This window comes from Salvelinus fontinalis, chromosome 2, assembly GCF_029448725.1.
Source record: "Salvelinus fontinalis isolate EN_2023a chromosome 2, ASM2944872v1, whole genome shotgun sequence".
NCBI classification, from domain to species: Eukaryota; Metazoa; Chordata; class Actinopteri; order Salmoniformes; family Salmonidae; genus Salvelinus; species Salvelinus fontinalis.
This window is the reverse complement of record NC_074666.1, coordinates 77,675,538-77,693,735: the sequence shown is the minus strand read 5'-3', so window position 1 is coordinate 77,693,735 and position 18,198 is coordinate 77,675,538. Positions and strand designations below refer to the sequence as shown.

At 43.1% G+C, this 18,198-nt stretch overlaps 1 protein-coding gene across 1 annotated transcript; it reads left to right on the top strand.

The window, feature by feature from the left end:
* Positions 1-520: 520 nt before the first annotated feature.
* On the top strand, positions 521-15,843 carry LOC129827363 (zinc finger CCCH domain-containing protein 7B-like). Its single transcript, XM_055888143.1, has 23 exons — positions 521-705; positions 963-1,030; positions 1,184-1,220; positions 1,500-1,697; positions 2,125-2,283; positions 2,671-2,751; positions 2,972-3,025; positions 3,501-3,543; positions 3,661-3,857; positions 3,950-4,370; positions 4,517-4,578; positions 4,773-4,881; positions 5,592-5,750; positions 5,925-6,133; positions 6,784-6,884; positions 6,970-7,151; positions 7,470-7,546; positions 7,666-7,829; positions 8,121-8,226; positions 8,466-8,574; positions 11,073-11,206; positions 11,426-11,595; positions 11,804-15,843. The coding sequence occupies exons 2-23, from the start codon at positions 972-974 to the stop codon at positions 11,982-11,984; spliced, it is 3,012 nt and encodes a 1,003-aa protein (XP_055744118.1). The 5' UTR covers positions 521-705; positions 963-971; the 3' UTR covers positions 11,985-15,843.
* Positions 15,844-18,198: the final 2,355 nt, after the last annotated feature.

Genomic DNA, 18,198 nt, shown 5'->3' with positions numbered 1-18,198 from the left:
TCCCGCAAGGCCATCGGTCATCCACATATTTATATGTACATATTCTTATTCATCCCTTTACATTTGTGTGTATAAGGTAGTCGTTGTGAATTTGTTAGATTCCTTGTTAGATATTACTGCACTGTCAGAACTAGAAGCACAAGAATTTCCCTACACTTGCATTAACATCTGCTAACCATGTGTACGTGACCAATAAAATTTGCTAAGATCTTTGCTGGTATTGCGCTAGAAATAATAAAAATGTCTTGCTTCAAGAGGTAAGATGAGATGAAACTACTCAATATCGCCATCTGCTGGCCTTCGCGCCAGAACTACAAAGAGAATCAACACACAAAAAAGTGAAAGCTATCCTAGCTAGATTAATTTCTCAAATAAAATACAAACGCAAACTTTTTAATTTCGCGTATAATTGATTACTCCCTTATGACATGTCTAAACATGAAACATTTTATTCACAGCACACCTCACCCTACCCTAGAAATAATCTCACTAGGACCTTGTGGCAGCCAAGCAACTCAAAAACAAGCTAGGGGGGAGGGAGTGCACTGTTCAGCTGAGGAATTGGAAGTGAAACTCACATGTAAACTGTCCATGCAAAAATACCCTTGCACTGGATGGCTGGTAGCTGTACAGCTCTAAATTCTCTGTGCCGATATTTTCCTCTGTCCACAGCAGTAAACGTCGATTTATGTGTTTTATCACCAGGTGGGTTGTAACTTCTTCGATTCGTGCCCAGCTAATGTTAGCTAGCTAGCATGAAAACTTGGGGCATGGTTAACTATTTATCTAGCTAACGTTAGCTAAACAAAACAAATATTTGGCTAAACTGGCCAAGTATTATTTTCTCGTTGCTGTATACTTCGCACGAGCTCTTGAACCTAGTTGATTTATTCTGGCTAGCTAACGTTAATTCGATAGTAGACGTCAAAATTATGTTGATATGGGCCTTTCTCTTTTTACAGTGTGCAGAGATGGACTTGGACCGTCAAAAGCGCCAGGAGGGCATTCAGAACGCCCTGGGATTCATACAGTGAGAAATACATTTTTTCCCTCCAATCCCCACAAGTTGTCAACTAAATTGTAGCAAGTTGCTCTCTTACTAGTCATTCATCCTATACCCACAAACGACCATACGGCACTAGTTCACTTGTATTGATAGGTTATCTTTTCCTCTGTGTCCTAGGTCTTCTTTGCCTTATCCAAAGCCTGAAGGCTATAAGGTAGGGATTAATGAATGCGATGACTGTCTTCTCTCTTGACCTTAGTCTAGGCATGTCTACACCCCCTATACTGTTCCAAAGAACATGTTGTGTGCTCACAGTCATGCAGCTTGCCCTTTGCAGCGATTTTCTCCTTTTCACATTTGGTCCATGGGAAAAAAGTACCAAAACCAGCCATAATACTGATTAGACAAGTCCATGTCCTTTATGGCTTTTCCTGTGTGCTGTCTTTATCTCACACTCATGTCATATTCCTCTCCTCCCTGAATGTCCCTCCAGGGGTTTCTGACCAAGTTGGTGTGTAACCTGCTGGATGAGGGAAATGCAATGTTCAGGGAGGGTGAGTGGCAGCAGGCCATAAAGGACTTCAGTGAGGGTGTTAACGTGGCCCACTATGCCCAGGCTGAGTCTCTAGAAATCCCCTCAGCCCTGCTGGAGAGTCTGTATTTCAACAGGGCAGCAGCCTACCACAGCATGGTGAGTCAGTGGTGTGTCACCAGGATTATACATCTTTGATCCACAATATGGATGATTGAATGAGGTTCACGATTCTGTATACAAAAGGTATGAAGTCATCTCTTAAATCTAATATTTAATAGCAAATGTGCTGTAGTGGGCAAATATTGAACCAATCGTGAATACCCATTGCACTCTCTCTATTTCAGTATTTTGTGTTGTTGCATCACATTGTTTCATTGCATCATGTGCAACATGTGTTTCAGCCTCATTGAACTTTTGGCATCATGCCACACTTCCTCAACATCCCCTTGAAGTTACAGAGCCTGTATCATCTATCATTACCCCATTCTCATTAGCCTGTATTAACCACTGTATGGCCTTAGTCTTTCACTCTGTGGCAGAACTCACACGTTACCTGTCATCTCTTTCTCTCCATCTCTCTCAGGGGGAGTATGAGCAGGGTCTGCAGGACTGTGACAGTGCGCTGGCGCTGTGCAAAGACAGTTGCAGGGCACTCTACAGGAAGGCTCTATGCCTGCGGGAGCTGGGCCGTTTCAGAGAGGCCTACAACTGTAGCACGGGCTGCCTGCTCACTACGCCTAACGTGAGTAACATTATGAATTACCGCTTCACATCAGAGACTGTTTTCTTGGAGTAGAAAAGCATGCACACCTTTAAAAGGTTAAGTAGCATATTGTTTTTATCTATAAAATGTCTAGCACAACTAGCAACATTTTATTTTTACCACTTGACATGTATAATTTGGGATTCCGCATGATGATCCGCTAGTGGAGAAGGAGAGTTTCATTTCATACAAGCGGATTTGTTTCCACATTTACTTCTCCTCTCCTTCGATTACCTTTTGATGTTTTGACCTCACACCGTACTTTTGAAGTATCATGTAGCTCAGAATAAGTGTTTGTGAAATTAATTTAATAAAAAGCTTATTAAAATGTCAATTTTTTTAATTATTCGATTGTACTCTTCATAGGACAAACATGTGTATGAGTTGGCACAGGAGCTAGCTAACAAACTGGGCCTGAAGATACGCAAAGCCTACGTTAGCACCCAGGTGAGAATCCGTTTCCAAAGCAGAAGGTCTAGATTCAAACAGCATGGCAACTTACCTTCCATGATTAGTGGCTTGGATTCAATTGTTCTCAATCTGCCATTCTCTGATCAAATCTGCCCTGGTTTAAATCTCAATTTGGATTCATAACAATTGAAGTCATTAAGTTTGACATTTTCTTTATGTTGCCTCTTTATGGAGTTAATATTTGTTTTCTTTGCAGGAGTCGGCCACATCTGAGCAAAGTAATGGGAACACAGTTCCTTTTGCAGGAGAGGCAAGTACAACAACTTTCACCATTACACTTTTAAGGTTGCACTATGCAGAAATCGCTCTGCCATTTCCTGGTTGCTAAAACTAATAGTTTACGTAATTATAAGGTAATTATAAGCTAGTATAGTTTAGAGAATCATTGTACCATCTAAACCGCTCTGAAATATATTTTCCATAACCCAAAACACTTTTCAGCTGTTTGAAGCTGGTGTACAAAACCGAAAGTAAAAGACACAAAAACAAAACATAAGAACGGGAAGCAGAAAAATAAAGCACATAGAAAAGATCTATCGCTTTTTAGACTTGCTTTCAAGTAGAATGATAGATCTATAACCACATTTCTATGTGAATTTAGTCGGGCTGCCCAAAAACGTACATATTGCCACTTAAACTGGTTGAGATTTGGAATGTACTTTGGTTTACCTGTTGATTTATTGTCACTTAAACAGAAGCTGTTGTCTTTCTCTTTTCACCTCAAGATGTATGGCAGTGGTCTGGATTCCTTAAGTGACATCTCATCAGGTAGTAATTCTCCTGACCAGAAATGTTGAATTACCTATCACATTGTAATGTAAAGACTATCAAAGAAGATTTCTTCTAGAAAATTAAACTCACCTGTTCCCTCATCCTGTCTTTCAGTTGGTTTCTCCTGCAAGCCTCTATCTGCTGCTATCCCAGTTAGTGATGAATCCTCTCCCTCTGGTCCTCTGGTCTACTCCAAACTTCTGGGTAGCCCTGTCCAAGGCCCTCGGGGGTTGCCCTTCTCTGTGCCTGAGTCAGAGCACCTGGGTGACAGTGAGCTGATGGGAGATGATCTAGACAGCCTGCTGGACTGTGTGAGTTTGTCTACTGGTTGACGTAGTATTCAGATATAGCTTCCCTGAATCTGTCAATGCAACTTCTCATTCTCCCTCTCGTTCTCATTCAGATTCCCCCTCAACGTGCCTTTCCCATCATCCTCCCCAGCTTAGCTTGTGTCCCCATCCAGCTCCCGTTTCCCTCAGGCCTGCCCGCCGCCTCGCCACGGCTCCCCCCAGCCTTTTTCAATTCAGCCATCAGCCAGCTCAACTCTCTGGACACCTTCCCAGGCATGGGTGGGGGGGATGCCCTAGGTGCGCTGAACTCTTTAGATGGCCTTGATGCACTAGACTCTCTAGATACTTTAAACAACCTGGACACCCTTTCAGGCCTTGGTGGTGGGGATGCCCCGTCTCCCACAACAGCACTCTATTCACTTGATGCCTTAGATGCCCTGGACAGTTTCTACCCACTTGGGGGCGCAATAGCAGCCAAACCAGTGGTGGTGGGGGGAGGGGGGCTGGACTCCCTCTCTGAGTTCAACCTGCCTGGTGAGTCGATTGAGGGTGATAATGTCTTGTTAGCTTATAGCAATGTATATATGGTTAATTTTTCTTTTAATGTTTAACACCAAGAAAGTTATGAACCTAATGTAGATGTTATAATTGATTGTTTTTTGTTCTCACGCTATCTTAAGGTGCAAGAATCTCCTACAATGTTCTCTCTGCAACATGTTCGCCCAAGAAGTCCAACCACACAGTAAGCCATTTATTTCTGTCAGCAGAATTTGTTGGACTCCCTCCCGTACATTGTGTACATTTAAATTAAAACATTTATTATGCAACGTTTAGGTCACATACAACTTTGTAGTTGGAGTTCACCTTTTACAGCGTCATGCTAGTTTTGCCTTGACATATTAACCTAAATTAATTTCTATTACCATGGCGATGTAGGTGGTAAAGAATGGCCAGGTCTCCTCCAAGCTCTCTCAGCTGATCAAGAACCCCGTAGCAGCCACCCATGACTTCATGCAGGCCTGTGCCACGTGCTACAGCTGGATAGGTACAGTAGTGGACATGATTAACTTGCTCTCAGACAGTGTCCTTCCCCCAGTTTACTACTTAATGTAATTTTTTTGTTAGTTTTTTGTTGTGTACTTTTTCTCCCCAATTGGTAGTTAGTCTTGTCCCATCGCTGCAACTCCCGTACGGACTCGAGAGGTGAAGGTCGAGAGCCATGCGTCCTCCCAAACACGACCCCGCCAAGCCACGCTGCTTTTTGACACACTGTTCGCTTAACCCGGAAGACAGCCGCACCAATGTGTCGGAGGAAACACTGTACAGCTGGCGACCGAAGTCAGCGTGCTTGCGCCCGGCCCGCCACGAGTCGCTAGAGCGCAATGGGACAAGGACATCCTGGCAGGCCAAACCCTCTCCTAACCCAGACAATGCTGGGCCAATTATGCAACGCCTCATGGGTCTCCCGGTTGCGGCCGGCTGCAACACAGTCTGGGATCGAACCCAGGTCTGTAGTGAAGCCTCTAGTCTGTAGTGAAGCCTTAGACCGCTGCGTCACTCGGGAGGCCCCCTACTTCTAACTAATAAGACTGACAGTTTCAAGGGCATCATAGCACTGAGGTTCACCTCTCTATTGTTATCATTCTATGTCCCCCCTTAACTCCCCTTTCTCTCTGTCTCTCTAACCCTCTTTACCCCTTTACCTGTATATCACTCTGTATATATCTCCTCCCTCCCTTTCTCTGTCTCTGTCAGGTCCAGGGGTCCTGGACTACCAGCACCAGGCAGAATTGGCCCACCGTTGTAAGCGGGACATTCTTCTGTGCAGGATCAGGGCTTCAGAGCACCCTGTCTGGAACAGGGTGCGACCCCGCCCCACGCACAATTTTACTGGGGCGTTTATGCTCTGCAAGGGTACGGAAAACAACAGTCACTGATGTGGGAAAGAGGCTCTGTTTAGATGAAGATAATCTCTGTGTTTGTCATAGGTCAAATTACCCAGTTTTAATCTGTGGAAAAAAGGTCCTAAAGGTTAGCGTTGGTCTCAGTCTGTATATGTAGTAATCGAAGTTCCTTCCCTCTGTGCAGAGGTGCTGGAGACTCAGAAGTGTAAGTACAGGGAGGGCTGTACGTTTGCCTACTGCCAGGAGGAGGTAGATGTGTGGACCCTGGAGAGGAAGGGAGCCCTGAACAGAGAGCTGCTGTTTGACTCGCAGAGCCCCAACAATGACAGGCCCACACTCAGCATCAAATGCCTGCTGCAGCTCCACAACAGCATGTTCATGTACCTCTGTGAGGTAGGACACACACACACTTGTGCTCTTACACAGACCCACCTCCATATGTCCAAGCTTGACCAGTGAAACATGGTAGAGGGCTGCGAGTCCCGACAGATCGTTGCAGAGCGGTTGTCATTTTTCATGCTGCGGGCGGGATCGTGCAGTCAGACAGACGACTTTGGGATGAAAGTATTATTTGTTGTCCCGCAGATTATTTGGAAACGGTTGTCTTTCTGCTTTGTATGCTTAAAAGCACATATTTTTTGCATTATTCACACTCTGCTTCAACTTCAGTAGCCTACCTCACCTCTCCTATTTGGGAGTGAGAGTTCAAGTGTGCCTAGTATGTGTGGTCTCATTGAAATAGAGTAGGCTGCCTACATGGGCGGAGAATCACGTGGCAGTTAACTTCATATTTAAGTTAACTTAAACATGATTAGACTGTAGTTTACTACAGTGTGTGTATAAATAGATATTGATAATGGAAAGAAGTGGAGGGCGCTCAACCAACGTGAGATGAGGTGCAATAAAAATGGGATAGAAAAAATCTGCCCCGCGCAGACCTCTAAAACATGCCGTTCAACCTTACTCATGCCCCCCCCTACTTCTTGTTTCTGTTTACCTCAACTTTCCCCCTCATTCTCTCCCCCTCCTTTCTCTCTACTCAGGAGTGCTATGACAGTAAGCCCAGGATCATCAGTAAGCACAGTAAGGAGGTGCCGTCCACCTGCTCCAACCCCTGCGCCCGACACCCATTCGACAAAAACAAGTGAGTCATGTTTGGTCCCCTCCCTCCCTCCCTCACACACACACACACACACAAACCCTCCCCCCCCCCCCCTTGTGCCCTGCAGGTGCCTGGTGCATGCGGTGAGGTCCAGCAGTGTGCACTACACTAAGATCCGCCCGCTGTACACCCAGTGCCAGTTGGACGTGTGCCGCCATGCCCAGCGCTACGGCTGCCAGCGAGAGGACAGCTGCTCCTTTGCCCACTCTGTCATAGAGCTCAAATGTTGGAGGCTGCAGAAAGACTCTGGTACAGTCAGATTGATGCACACACACTCATGAACATTGTACTTGGTCTCAGACACAGAGAGACATATTTATTCCTGTCTAATAAATGTGAAAACATTTTTAAATGTAGAGGCCGATCTACAATAAAACATCTTTATTTGTAAATGTTAGTTTCTATACTAAAAGTCAAGAACATTTCAACAAAGTCCAGTAGGTGTCAGTAGACACTGCCGTTCAATCTTGTCACAGTTGATAAACAATGTTTGTAAATACTGTCTGTAAAAAGTGATGCCTAGGCTGGACTAGGCATCACTTTTCTGTGTATGTTCCTGTACTATAGGCATCACTCATGAAGAAATTGTTCAGGAATCCAAGCGACACTGGCATAAACAGGAGCAGAACACACACAAAGCCAAGGTATAATATCCCTGCTATGCTACATCTCATAATATGGTGAGGCAACGGCTCTTGTGTAGTTTGTCTGATTCTCTACCTTTTGCCTCTCTGTTTTTGTCCCTGTGACTCGTTGACTATAGCCGGTGTACATGCCACCACCATCCTCATCCTCAAGTGGTGGGGGAGGAGGAGGCTATAGCTTGAACCTGAAGAGGAAGTTTGTTTGTGGTCAGTGCTGGAGGGACGGGCTGGTCAGCGAGCCGGACAAAGCTCTTAAGTACTGTACAGCCAAGGCCAGGCACAGGTGAGGCTGCACCCTACCTAGCATCCCTAGCCAGATGGAGGCCAGTGCTTCACTGTAGTATTCAACAATTCTATATGACTGACCACTGTTATTCACTATTGTCTATCAAATGGCCAATGTATGTTAGATGTGTAGTCTGAGATCTGTGGTCGTTTTTTTGAATAACAATAGACTGTTCATCTCGTGGACACAAACCAAGGTGTATGAAGCGTTTACAGCGAAGCCCTATGTAATTTAGGATAGTATCTTTCTGGAAAGTCCACCATAACTCTCACATCTCTCTCCCTGTAGTTGGACGAAGGAGCGCCGGGTGCTGTTGGTGAAGTTCTTCGAGGGAAAGAAGTGGGTGATGGTGCGGACGTTGCCTTTTGCCAAGACCTACCCCCAGCAGTATGACGTGTGTGCTGCCCCCTGCTACTCCTCATACACGATCTGCTAGAAATGATTTTTGATAGACTCAACCAAGAATATTATCATTGTGTCTATTTAATTTATAATGAACTATTATGTTAGTGTAATCATGGGTAACGATATATATTGGTCAGTTGAATTTAATACTTAATCATTGACACTGCAAACTTGTTTCCACAAACATCCACGCAGTCTGTGTGTAACGGCATAACGTGTCCCCCTCAGATATGTGCCCATGTGGTGAAGCAGAAGAAGTGCCACTACATTGGGAACTGTGCCTTTGCCCACAGTGAAGAGGAGAAGCAAGTATGGACTTATATGAAGAACAATGGCTGTAAGTTTACACTATATTTTCATTATCCATTAAACCTTTTGTTACACATTATCGCTTTGTTTACGTTGATCTATGAGCAGGATTGGTTCAGATGCCTATTATCCCCACTAGTACACATTACCTCAAATTTTATTGGTCACATACACATGGTTAGCAGATGTTAATGCGAGTGTAGCGAAATGCTTGTGCTTCTAGTTCCGACAATGCAGTAATATCTAACAAGTAATCTAACAAATTCACAACAACTACCTTATACACACAAATGTAAAGGGATGAATAAGAATGTGTACATTTAAATATATGGCTGTGCGGCATAGGCAAGATGCAATTAGATGGTATAGTATATACATATGAGATGAGTAATGTAGGATATAAGCATTATTAAAGTGACTAGTGATACCTTTATGAAGTCCATTTATTAAAGTGGCCAGAGATTTGAGTCTGTATGTTGGCAGCAGCCTCTGTTAGTAATGTCTGTTTAACAGTCTGATGGCCTTGAGATAGAAGCTGTTTTTCAGTCTTGGTCCCAGCTTTGATGCACCTATACTGACCTTTTGACTGTTTTAGGTGACAAGCCACATTTCTTCTGGCTCCTGAGGTTGAAGAGGCGCTGTTGCGCTTTCGTCCCCACGCTGTCTGTGGGTGGACCATTTCAGTTTGTCCGTGATGTGTACGCCGAGGAACTTAACTTTCCACCTTCTCCACTACTGTCCCGTCAATGTGGATGGGGGGGGTGCTCCCTCTGCTGTTTCCTGTAGTCCACGATCATCTCTTGTTTTGTTGACGTTGAGTGTGAGGTTATTTTCCTGACACCACACTCCGAGGGCCCTCACCTTCTGTAGGCCGTCTCGTCGTTGTTGGTAATCAAGCCTACCACTGTAGTGTTGTCTGAAAACTTGATGATTGAGTTGGAAGCGTGCATGGCCACGCAGTCATGGGTGAACAGGGAGTACAGGTGAGGGCTGAGAACGTACCCTTGTGGGGCCCAGTGTTGAGGATCAGCGGGGTGGAGATGTTGTTTCCTACCTTCACGACCTGGGGGCGGCCCGTCAAAGTCCAGGACGCAGTTCCACAGGGTGGGATCGAGACCCAGGATCTCATGCTTAATGGCGAGTTTGAAGGGTACTATGGTGTTATGCTGAGCTGTAGTCAATGAACAGCATTCTTACATAGGTATTCCTCTTGTCCAGATGGGATAGGGCAGTGTGATTTGCGATTGCATCGTCAGTGGATCTATTGGGGCGGTAAGCAAATTGGAATGGGTCTAGGGTATCAGGTAGGGTGGAGGTGATATGATCCTTGACTAGTCTCTCAAAGCACTTCGTGATGACAGAAGTGAGTGCTACAGGGCGATAGTCATTTAGTTCAGTTACCTTAGCTTTCTTGGGAACAGGAACAATGGTGGCCATCTTGAAGCATGTGGGGACAGCAGACTGGGATGTGGATTGATTGAATATGTCCGTAAACACACCAGCCTCCTGGTCTGCGCATGCTCTGAGGGATGCCGCCTGGGCCGGCAGTCTTGCGAGGGTTAACACGTTTAAAATGTCTTGCTCAAGGGGGCCTCCCGGGTGGCGCAGTGGTCTAGGGCACTGCATCGCAGTGCTAACTGCGCCACCAGAGTCTCTGGGTTCGCGCCCAGGCTCTGTCGCAGCCGGCCGCGACCGGGAGGTCCGTGGGGCGACGCACAATTGGCATAGCGTCGTCCGGGGTAGGGAGGGTTTGGCCGGTAGGGATATCCTTGTCTCATCGCGCTCCAGCGACTCCTGTGGCGGGCCGGGCGCAGTGCGCGCCAGCCAAGGGGGCCAGGTACACGGTGTTTCCTCCGACACATTGGTGCGGCTGGCTTCCGGGTTGGAGGTGCGCTGTGTTAAGAAGCAGTACGGCTGGTTGGGTTGTGCTTCGGAGGACGCATGGCTTTCGACCTTCGTCTCTCCCGAGCCCGTACGGGAGTTGTAGCAATGAGACAAGGTAGTAATTACTAGCGATTGGATACCACGAAAATTGGGGAGAAAATGGGATAAAAATAAAAAAAAATGTCTTGCTCACGTTGGCCACGGAAAAGGAGAGCCCACAGGCTTTAGTAGCGGGCCGTGTCAGTGGCACTGTATTGTCCTCAAAGCGAAACAAAGAGGTTGTTTAATTTGTCTGGGAGCAAGACGCCGATGTTCGCGACAGGGCTGGTTTTCTTTTTGTAATCCGTGATTGACTGTAGATCCTGCCACATACGTCTCGTGTCTGAGCCGTTGAATTGCGACTCTACTTTGTCTCTATACTGACGCTTTGTTTGATTGCCTTGCGGAGGGAATAGCTGCACTGTTTGTATTCGGTCAGTTTTGCGCGAATGCTGCCATCAATCCACAATTTCTAGTTAGGAATGGTTTTAATAGTCACAGTGGGAACGACATCTCCGATGCACTCGCTCACCAAGTCAGCGTACATCAATGTATAATCATTAGTATTGTCACTTACGTTCTTCTTTGAACCTGTTCCTGAAGTGAAGGATATGCAGCAGATGTACGACATGTGGCTTACAATGACGAATCAAAACCGTCCGGCGGATGACACCCTGATCACCCAACACATAGAGGAGAAGCAAATTGTCATGCCAACCGACTATGCCGAGCCAATGGTGAGTGAAGGCACTTACTCACAAAACCTGTTTGTTGGATGTAGAACGCAAACAATACATTCACCTTTCTCATTTGTAAAAGCTATCGACCATTATCAAGAAGGACTACATTTTGATAGTGTGTGCGTGCATCTTCATGCAATGTATGCGTATGTCTGTCAGTACGTTACGCATTCATAAACACTATGAAAACAGTTTTACTGTGCGTGTGTATTCTAGAGCGGCTTCCACTGTCGTCTGTGTGGGAAGCATAGTAACAGTGAGCGCCAGTGGCAGCAGCACATCTCCTCAGAGAAACACAAGGACCGGGTATTCAGCTGCGAGGGAGAGGACGAGAGCCTCACCTGGACATACCGCTTCCCCGGACGCCGCCTCGCCCTTTGTCCCAGGTAACACTCGCCCAGAGTCACAGTACTGGGTCTCAATACGGTAGTTCCTTTCTCATTACCCATCAAGAGATGCTCTGTATATGCACACAGAAAACAACTGGGATATGGCAGGGTTCACTTACCACACCCTTGTCCTATTTGTTCCTATCAAATTTTATCGTTGCACAGTGATTGACGTATGTATAATATAGATCAATGTGATTGACAGGCTGGAGAGTGGCTGTCCCGAGGGGGTGAGCTGTGACTATGCCCACAGTGCTGAGGAGCTGGTGGAATGGCAGGAGAGGCGGGAATTCCTGCGGCGGAAGCTGGCCAAGGCCCGTGAAGACATGCTCATCATGCCGGACGAGTTTGACTTTGGGAAGTACAACTTTCTCCTGCAGGACTGAAGCCCCTGTCCCCTATGTGAGACACTTGTACCTGTCAACAGACAGCAGTTGTCTGTTTTTTTTTATTTTTTATTAGTTAACAGTTAATACAGTTTATACCTGTTTGAGCTAGTTAGGACTGTAAGTGCCTTATTTGTCCAATATTTTCAAAAAGGCTTAACAAATGAGATCTTGGTGCCTAATTTGAGTGGAGGGAAAAGTAATTTAGCACTGCCATTTAACAAAACCGTACCAATCAAATATCTCCATTAATAGTCTGTTTACTCTATGTATGTCTTATTGAGGGATATTAAGAAATCATTTAAGCTTGCGTTCTGATGGGACTCTTTATACAACCCTCAAACTTTCACAATAGTTATTTTCAAATGAAAACCGATTTGCTGGAAGGCACAAGTTATTGTTACTTTGTTAATGTGTCTTATGCCAATTAAAGCTGCAATGTGTAACTTTTTTGGTGACCTGAGCAAATTCACATAGAAATGTTAGTTATAGAGCTGTCATTCTCATAGAACAGATCATTCAATGTGCCCTATTTCTATGCTTAATGTTCTTAAGTTTTGTTTTTGTACACCAGCTTCAAACAGCTGAAAATACTATATTTTTGGTTAATCGAAAGATATTTCACAATTAAGATGGTACAATGATTCTCTACATTTTTTGTTTTGTCACAAACTGAAATTAGGCAGCGTATTTTAATTTTAGCAACCAGGAAATTGTGAGTGATTTCTGTATATTGCATCTTTTTAAAGAATTTGCTGCTGCCATTGTAGACAGACAAACATTACAGAATGTGATCACAGTAATACCAGGGGTACTGCAGGGTGTTCATGGAAATATAAAAATATATATTTTATTTCAATGTTTTTATCAATATTGCGAGCAACAAGATTAAATTAATTTTAAATTAGACATACAATATAAGAGGATAAAACCTTATTTCTAATGATGTGAACTCTAATTCTCAACTCCTAATATTGAGAGCTAATTGCACTCACAGGACAGTGTTTCTCCTATATTCATTTAGCAGCGGTGGTTCACCGCTGCTAAATCATTGCCACCGTTCCAAAAAATATGATTAAACATTTTCGGGTTGGTAAAACGTTTTCAGTGTAAACATAAACAACTAAACCAGATATAAAGTATGTAGAAAAGACATAATGGAGCTATATATTTTAAATAAGACCATTTAAGAACAACCACCAAAATAACTAGATCGTAAGGGAAAATTCTAAACATTTCATGGAATTAGATTTGAAGTCACTCCAATAGCATAAGAACATGTTGTAAGCCATGGCAAAATGGGTAAAATGTCAGAAAATTTGCTTTAAAACTGCAAATTTTCTGTCAGCGGCACATGTATATGCCGGAGTTGGCGTGGGTTAGAAACCTGCCCACTCCCCTTTGACTCACCCGGTCTTTCAAATTGTACTCTCTCTTCAATAAAGCAAAAATGATGAAAGGAATGGGAATGCCACACCCTTTCAACAAAAAAATCACTTAAACTTAATTTTCTCTCAGACCGATGATAAAATGTGTGGAATTGCAGGAAACTAGCTTTAAAACAGTAACATTGTCTCTCCGCTTTCATGACAATCAAACAATACAAAGTTTGTCTCTTCGGCCAAGAGGAGGGCCTCTACAATTAGCGGTTGGACTCTACCACACCTACCACTACTACTGGCTAAATAAATTGAGGATGCTAACTAAGGCCTTACCTGTGGGTATATAGTTGACCCATAATTTAATATCCAATACAAGGGAGATTGGAAGTTCCTCAAATGTGCCTGTAGTAGTAGTTCCTATCTAGCGTATAGACTCACTCATGGTATGCTGAAGACAAGATTATTATCTGCCCAGTAAATTTGAAGATGTGAATAATGTATCTCCACATAAGTAGTCCTGCACATTAATACATATCAATGTTGGCAAACAATAAGTAATAACATGGTAGTTAAACCTAGCAAAATAATCTTAATAATTTTTATACCTTTGTTCTTTGTTACCAAATCATACTTTGTATTGTTGGGTTCAGAGTATGCTTCTGGGTGTGTCATTCCTGTTTTGCAAGGGTGGTGACCTAAAAACTAAGACTGTCATTCTAAATAAGGAGAGTGAGAATACATAATTCAGATTTGTGCAGATAAGAGCATTTCGCCTGGAAGCGAAAAGAGGCAGTGAAGCATACCTAGTCTCAGAGCATTTTGTGTTATTCTGTATGTCAATCGAGACACAGCTTTTTAAAAAAAAATTTTTTTTTACATTAATTTTACTTTTTTTAACCTTTTAATTTAACTAGGCAAGTCAGTTAAGAACAAATTCTTATTTTCAATGACGGCCTAGGAACAGTGGGTTAACTGCCTTGTTCGGGGGAAGAACAACAGATTTTTACCTTGTCAGCTCGGGGATTCGATCTTGCAACCTTTTGGTTACTAGTCCAATGCTCTAACCACTAGGCGACCTGCTGCCCCAGTATGATATGACATAGTATGATATGTTACGTTTCGTATGGTATGTGTTAATTTGTGGATTTCCATCTCCCGTACAATATGTTCCGAATTGGCCAAATGTATGGTATGTTACAAATTCTAGCTAGGTGTCTAATGTTAGCTAGGCTAGGGGTTAGAGTTTAGGAGGTAGGCGAACATGCTAAGTAGCTAAAAAGTATTAAGTAGTTCAGAAGTTGTCCATGATGAGATTTAAACTAGCAGCCTTTGGGTTGCTAGTCATTCATGTTATATGCCCACCCATCCACCTTACTTTAGTTTTTGTCTTAAGTAACCATACCAAACGTAACATACTAATTTGAGTGTCCCGGATATACATTTACTTTGTTACGTCTAGTCTGAGACCAGGCTGGGTAAGGGAGGGGGTAACACGCTCACTTTTTTGGGGAGGGTTCTCTTGAAATAATATTGAGATGTTCTGTATACATCACTGGTAATTATGTTAGTGTTAGTTCATAAGCTTTGCATACTGGAAGTGTGTTGAATACCAACTTTAGCCAGTATAGAGAGGTAATGGATACTCTCGGAATGAACCAAATGGAAGGTTTAAGTTTGTTACTAAATACTATTTCAATGACAATTATGGCTATAACGATTTTGATTTACAACATTCTAAAATAATCTATAGAGTGGGATGTGGTATGTTTCCTACTATACAAACAGTGAGCTGGATCCTGTTGATTTGCCATAGGTCAGCGTTTTCCAAACTGAACGTTTTTGTTTTTTTCAAATGACCAAAGCTGGATGATTAGTTTATTATTTGAATCAGCTGTGTAGTGCTAGGGCAAAAACCAAAACGTGCACCCCTTGGGGTCCCGAGGACCACGTTTGGGAAACTGTTACATAGGTTTTGTCCTGGATTAAATAATTCTAATCAAGAGTGAATCACATTGACCTTCATCACATCCATCTATGTCATTGAACTGACTGCACCACAATATATCTACCTATGTTACTTTTTTTCAGGCAGTTTAATCCTTGCTGGCTGGAAACAGTTCTTGAAACTGAAGTGTCCCCCTCTAAAAGCCATCAAAATGACCCCTTTATAAAAGTGCACCCTTGTTAAACACTATTCACACTGCTCTCGTGACCATGCACTATTTTATTGTGGCTGCCATACTGATTGAACAGATGGTTAGAGACCGCAGTGTTTGTGCATTTAATTTCCAATGTCATGGGTTGGTAAGAATGAGTTATAAGACCTAAAAGTAATTTTTGTTTTCTTATTTTGTTTGAGCTATTGACCAAATCTGACATGTTAAATAAAACTATTTTTGAGGGAATGGATCCAATATCCTTTTTTACAGTTATTGACAGTTTGTTATAGTTGTGTAATAAATTACAATAAGTAACTACTCCTGACCAAGGTCTGTTATCTTATCAAAGGACATTTTTTATGTATATTGTGTAAAAATCTGTGTTCTGGTTAGTGTGGTTCACATCAATGAGGTTCAAGCGGAGGGTTAATGATTACCACCTTCAGATCTTGTTCATGATGTGCTGTTTAGTGTCCCGATTGCCTGCGAGTGTGTGGTGAGATGGGGGGTTTCGTACTTTTGTGATCGAATACACAAACCTGCTCCCAATTTGTAATTGGCTTATGGGTATGACTGACAGCCTATACAGCAAACCAAAACTCTGGATAAATTGAACAATTAGTATCATGGTCTTTCACAGAGTATGTTTATAGTCATAATACTAGTAGGCGTGGCTACTGAACTCAACAACTTGCCTGCACATTGCATCTTCCTCACATGGTTTGAAGTTCTTGCAAAGTGTATATCAGACAAAGCAACTGAAGTTTTGTTCCTGAAGTCTTCAAAGCCCTGATGAGTTTCTATTCTCGTTTTCCATTGACAACGGTAATAGAAATCGGTGTGAATTTGTTATACCCTTGCTATTCTTTTCAACACATTTGTGACAGATAAACACATTTATCCCGATAGAGGGTAACTTCATGCCAGTGACGTTAGCTACATTCATACAGTAATGTTTTAACAGTCAAATTTCATTAGCGTCCTGCAACTTCCTTGTGTTAACTAAATGGACTGATGCAATGTCATTGAAATATAAACTTTGCAGCATGTGCAACATCTTCAATAGCTTAGACTTTAGTTACTGGCTGCCTGGGTTTATCAATCTTGTCAATGTACTATTTCACAAAACAAACATTACATGTTCATGTCTTGACAAACTGCATTGGATGATTTGATACTGTAACACACTTGCTGCCAGCAAATATCACTTTGCATATTTTGAAGTGACACTACATATATTGTTACATTCGTTGATAAAGTAGAAATGTGTTATTCATCTTGTTTTCTTACGTTTAGGAATATTTGACTATGTCCATTTGACTGAACTGCCTTGTGGTCCAAAACAAAGACCACCCATGGTTAAATGCTGCACTGTCGGAAACTAGAAGCACAAGCATTTCGCTATACCCGCAATAACATCTGAAAAACACGTATGTGACCAATAAAATGTTATTTGATAACAGGAACTGGGATGAGAAACATGTTGGCCAACTAAGGTGTCACAAGCATGGTATACATCCCTTCCACTTCCAGCATTATGCTGTTATTTTTGGCACCACTGTGCTTAAGGGTGGCACAAATGTGTAGTCTAACAAAGCAGTTTATTTTATTTTTTATTTCACCTTTATTCAACCAGGTAGGCTAGTTGAGAACAAGTTCTCATTTACAACTGCGACCTGGCCAAGATAAAGTAAAGCAGTGCGACACAAACAACAGAGTTAAACATGGAATAAACAAGCGTACAGGCAATAACACAATAGGAAAAAAACAAAGTCTATATACAGTGTGTGCAAATGACGTGAGGTAAGGCAATAAATAGGCCATAGTAGCGAAGTAATTACAATTTAGCAAATTAACACTGGAGTGATAGATGTGCAGATGATGATGTGCAAGTAGAAGTACTGGTGTGCAAATGAGCAGAAAAGTCAAAAACAATATGGGGATGAGGTAGGTAGATTGGATGGGCTATTTACAGATGGGCTACGTACAGCTGCAGCAATCGGTTAGCTGCTCGGATAGCTGATTTTTAAAGTTAGTGAGGGAAATATAAGTCTCCAGCTTAAGCGATTTTTGCAATTCGTTCCAGTCATTTGCAGCAGAGAACTGGAAGGAAAGGCAGCCAAAGAGGTGTTGGCTTTGGGGATGACCAGTGAGATATACCTGCTGGAGCGTGTCCTATGGGTGGGTGTTGTTATCGTGACCAGTGAGCTGAGATAAGGCGGAGCTTTACCTATCAAAGACTTATAGATGACCTGGAGCCAGTGGGTCTGGCGACGAATAAGTAGCGAGGGCCAGCCGACGAGAGCATACAGGTCGCAGTGGTGGGTGGTATATGGGGCTTTGGTGACAAAACGGATGGCACTGTGATAGACTGTATCCAGTTTGCTGAGTAGAGTGTTGGATGCTATTTTGTAAATGACAGCGCCGAAGTCGAGGATCGGTAGGATAGTCAATTTTACGAGGGTATGTTTGGCGGCGTGAGTGAAGGAGGCTTTGTTGTGAAATAGGAAGCCGATTCTAGATTTCATTTTGGATTGGAGATGCTTAATATGAGTCTGGAAGGAGAGTTTACAGTCTAGCCAGACACCTAGGTATTTGTAGTTGTCCACATATTGTAAGTCAGAACCGTCCAGAGTAGTGATGCTAGTCGGGCGGGCGGGTGTGGGCAGCGAA